Here is a 4,725-nt window from a genome sequence, read left to right as displayed (position 1 = left end):
TCTCTTAATGAATAGAATGATTTTTTCTAATGGTGTTTGTAAGTAGGATCACAAGTCTGCATCTTGTACAGCAATTAACCACAAAGAAGAATATATGCAGTGTATTATTTGTTGAAACTGTACTTTTGATTTGATTTGAAACTGTCTCATTGCTATATGTTTATCAATAAAACTTTGAAAAGAAAAAAAAATAAGAAAGAAATGGGAGTAACAGGAAGGCAGAGTGGCCAGGACAGCCAAGCTTCACTCTTCCTTTTCTGCTTCCTTTGACTTTTCCTGGCATCTCACACACCTGGCCTAGCACACCAGGTTTTATTCACCCCTGTTCAGGCCTTACTAAGTATACAGGAATGTGTAATCCAGGGAATTTGTATTCATTAGCACAGTGTTTGTAATTCCAAAGGACGGGAGCTCTAACTCATAGGGATAGGCAGTGGTGAGAGTAGGCATCTGCCACCTTTCCTGTCTTCTTGGAGGTGTTGGGGCTTGGGTGGGTTGAGGTTTCTAGAACCCACAGCACCAAGGCCCCCTGCTTGTTGCACTGAGTTCCTCTTCCTGCTGTCAGCACTCACTCAGCAACTGAGAGGTAGAGCAGGATGTTGGTGTGCCCCTGGTGTTGCCCAGAGCACTGGCAGTTGGTGGCCAAACCTCCTAGGCAGCCCTGGAAGTTGCACCACCACACTGGCAGGACAACAGAGCTGTGAATGCTCAAGAAGTCCCCCTCCTACCCCTTCCTTCCTCTCTCAAAGGCTAAAAGTCTAGCAGGAGGACAAACATGCAGCAACTGACTGAGCAGACTGTCAGGCAAGATGCAACCACTCCTGCTTCTGCTGGTGTTTGTCCTACTCCCTGGGGCCAAGGCAGGTGAGTGACCAACGTCAGCCTCAGAAGTCTGATCCCATCCCACAGACTCTGGGATCACTCTGCCTTGGTACACCTTAATTTCAATGTTTGAGCATGCATTTTAATCCATATCTCTTGTTTCCTCAACTATTAAATGGGAAAATTATTGGTAACAATCTTATAGAGTACCTGTGAGAGTAAAATTATTAATGTGTACAAGTCTTGGAAAATCGCCCCAGCTTGTAGGTGCAGTATAAATATGATCTATATAAAAGTATTCTGTAGCCCATGTGTCAAAGCCCAGGAGATAAAGACACAGTAGTAACAGTTCTATCCACTCAGTTTCTAAATGCCTAAATGCCCAGCTTCTGCTGCCTATGGGCTAGTCTCTGAGAGAGGGAAGCTCCCTGAGAAATAAAGTGCCAGTGAACTTCAAGGAAAGCTTGTGATTACAGCAGAGCCTCTCTCCATACTTGAGACTGAGAGCAGATCTTTCTTGGAGCAGCCACTGTTCTCTGCTTTCAGAGGAGAGGAGGGGAGGGAGCTCTAGGATGGCAGTGATGTCTGCAGCACCTAGGAGCCCTCTCCAGTCTCTGGCCCCCTCACTGTCAGCTTCTTTCCCACACCATCTCTCCTGCCCTCCACCTTTCAGAATTTCTGAAGCCACCGACCTATGCCTGCACTGTAGGTTCTCAAGCACAGAGATAAGTGCTAAATGCTTCCTTTCAGGAAAGATCATTGGAGGACAAGAGGCCAGACCCCACTCCTATCCCTACATGGCATTCCTTCAGGTGGAGGGCCCGGAAGGTCGGAGCAGTTGCGGGGGATTCCTTGTAAGAGAAGACTTCGTGATGACAGCAGGTCATTGTTGGGGAAGGTGAGGACTCAGGCATTCCCCGGGTTACAGTAGCACAGACACAGAGGACCCACTCAGAAGCCATCTGAAAGCAACACTACTGTAGCTGTGACAGGGTGAAAAGAGACCAGGATGGATGGGGGAAACAAGAAGCAAGAGGCTGATATAAAGGAAGAGAAAAGAACACAAGGTGAAAGGCATGTATTGAGGCTCAAAATAAGAACTCAAGCTATTTTACCATTTAATCTGGAGGAGCAAACTTTAGGTACCATGCCTGTCATCCCCAGCTCAGGGATGCTGAACAACAGGGGTCTTGATTCAGCTCTGGGACTGTTATGGTTTGTGTCTAGTTGTCCCCACAAAGGTTCATGTAATCATGGGGCAGACTTCTAGAGTGTAACTAACTCATGATCCACTGAGATGATGGGTGTGGGTGCTTCTGGGAATATGAGCGTGAATACTGCACCCAGCCTGGGGTGTACAGACTGAATGCAACTTAAGGGAGAGACACTTGCTCTCTGTAGTCATTGTTGCTGCTACTCCTCCTATTTACTCTTGCTTTCTGCCACCATTAGAAAAGGTTGCTCTCTTCCATGTGCCACCCTGCCTTGGAGCCAGCTGAGTATGGACTGAAACCTCCAGTAACTGTGAGCTAAATAAGCCTTTCCTTCCTTCATTTTGGGTGTCAGGTATTTGTCCCAGTAATGAGAGAAGAGTAACTGAGACAGGGACTTTCTCATTCCCTCCTCTCTCCAGCTGCAGTCTTAGCCCTCCTGCAGGTGTCCATGGAAGTGCAGAGTTACTTACCACAGCTTCTGATTCCTGTACTTACCTACAGGCCACCTATTGCTTTGCAGTGCCATAAATGTCACACTGGGAGCCCACAACATTGAGAAGCAGGAAAGGACCCAGCAACAGATCACTGTGCTTAGAGCCATCCGCCACCCCAGATATAATGAGAAGAATGCTCTGAATGACATCATGTTACTTCAGGTACTGCCTGTTTGATCCTCTGTTTCTTGGCCTAGCCTGGTATCTCCCAGTGTGGTGGCTTCAGTGTGTCCTGAGACACTCTCATGGAGGCAGCAAAAGCAGGACTCTGGAGAGTGGTCAAGGAGGAACATGAGGTGTATACTGTACAACCAGTCCCCAACCACTGATAAGAGTCCCATCTCCTGCACTTTTCCTGACAGCTGAGGAATAGAATCAAGAAGAATAGATTTGTGAGGCCAGTGGCCCTGCCAAATGCTGGGGAGAAGCCTAAGCCTGGGGCCTTGTGCACAGTGACTGGCTGGGGCTGGATCAGCCTGAACAGGTGGTCAGACAAACTCCAGGAAGTGCAGCTGAGAGTGCAGAGCGATCAGAAGTGCACCCGTCGCTTTCCTTCTTACTGCAGTCGGACTCAGATTTGTGTGGGAGATCCGAAGCAAAAGAAAGCTGCCTTCCAGGTAAGTGCATGATCATCTGCCAATATTTCCTGGACAGAGGCCTGGGCAGAGATGGAGTGGTGGGAAGAGACTCCATTCCTCCACAGTCTCAGTTTGGCAGCTGAGACTTGCGGGGAGGGGGTTCCCATCAATATAATCTCTGGAGGAATGGAAGAAAAGAAGAAAAGCCCACCACACACACACACACACACACACACACACACACACACACACACACATATATATATGTAGCATTTTCCTGGAGAAGGTCAAAGCACCTTGAATCTCATCATTGATCTGGAGACGTAACTATAGCCAGGGCTCCAGCCCAGCCACTAAAAAATCCAGAGGCTGCAGTCCTATACCCACACTAATCTGCCATTTCACACACATTAAGAAAACCATTCACCCCTGCCTTTTCTGACAAATAGGGTTTTAGGGCAGCAGGAGCAGAGAGGCCTGGTTTAGTGTCCTGTCTCTTCTCTTCCTACAGGGGGATTCTGGTGGCCCCTTGGTATGTAACAATGTGGCCCAGAGCATTGTCTCCTATGGTGACAAGGAAAATGGAACCACTCCAGAAGTCTTCACCAGGATCGCAAGCTATCTGTCCTGGATAAAGAGAACAATGAAATGCTTCAAACGGCAGGATCAGACTGAACAATCATGGTCATCCTCCTGTGACTGACAGTTTTACTGGGGCACAGGTCAGTTCCAGGAGAGCTTTAAAAATGTACATCTAGGGTGCAGATATTTGTTCATTAAACAACTTTTAGTGCTCTCTCAGTCTGTTTGAACTGCTATAACAAAACGTTGACTTGTAAACAACAGAAATTTATTTATCACAGTTGTAGAGGTCGGGAAGTCCAAGATAAATTCTGTGACTGGTAAGGACCCACTTTGACTTGGTAGACAGACACCTTCTTGCTGTTTCTTCATATATCAGAAAAGGTAAAGGAGTTCTCTGGGGTTTCTTATAGTATAGGCACTGATCCCATTCACATAGACTCTGCCCTTATGTAATTGGGCCCCAAAGGCTTCCCCTCCAAATTTCATAAACCTGAATACTGAGTTTCAGCATAAGAATCTTGGAGGGACCAAACACAAAGACTACAGCAAACATGCAACAAATGTGTCATGACTGAGTTGAGCTCTTCCACGAAAATGATATCAAATGAAACTTTTATGCTTCCCAAAATCTTGAGAATCAGAATGAGTTTCTTTCTCCCTGTAATAATAGGGCCTTATATTATTCATTTTTGTGTCACTGGGACAAAATATCCAGCTATGAAAATTTAAAGACCTCAGAGGATCTAGTCCAAGGCCCATGACTAGAGGATCTAGTCCATGTATACTCAGCTGACTCCAAGGTCGAAACAGTATGCACAGGAATGCTCCTCACTCTATGGTCACCAAGAGCAGAGAGTGAACGGGAGGAGTCGTGCACAAGCATACACTCTCCCAATCTGTGCCACCATCAGTCAACCCCTAACCAGGCCCCACCTTCTAACAGCACATTCAGCTATGAGCTCATGGATGGATTAATCCACTGGGGAGTACAGCACCCAATAATCCAATCATCTTGCAGATCCCCAATTCTAA

The 4,725-nt window shown here is 46.8% G+C and overlaps 1 protein-coding gene across 1 annotated transcript; it reads left to right on the top strand.

Annotated features, from left to right (window-relative positions):
* Positions 1-809: 809 nt before the first annotated feature.
* On the top strand, positions 810-3,811 carry LOC101565093 (cathepsin G). The gene is made up of 5 exons (XM_004647488.1): positions 810-864; positions 1,573-1,720; positions 2,557-2,692; positions 2,893-3,147; positions 3,620-3,811. Exons 1-5 carry the CDS (start codon positions 810-812, stop codon positions 3,809-3,811), a joined length of 786 nt encoding a protein of 261 aa, XP_004647545.1.
* Positions 3,812-4,725: the final 914 nt, after the last annotated feature.

Source organism: Octodon degus, unplaced genomic scaffold (genome assembly GCF_000260255.1).
Source record: "Octodon degus isolate 3935 unplaced genomic scaffold, OctDeg1.0 scaffold00307, whole genome shotgun sequence".
Classification (NCBI taxonomy): domain Eukaryota; kingdom Metazoa; phylum Chordata; class Mammalia; order Rodentia; family Octodontidae; genus Octodon; species Octodon degus.
The sequence above is the reverse complement of the archived record's forward strand: the minus strand, read 5'-3'. Positions and strand labels throughout refer to the sequence as shown.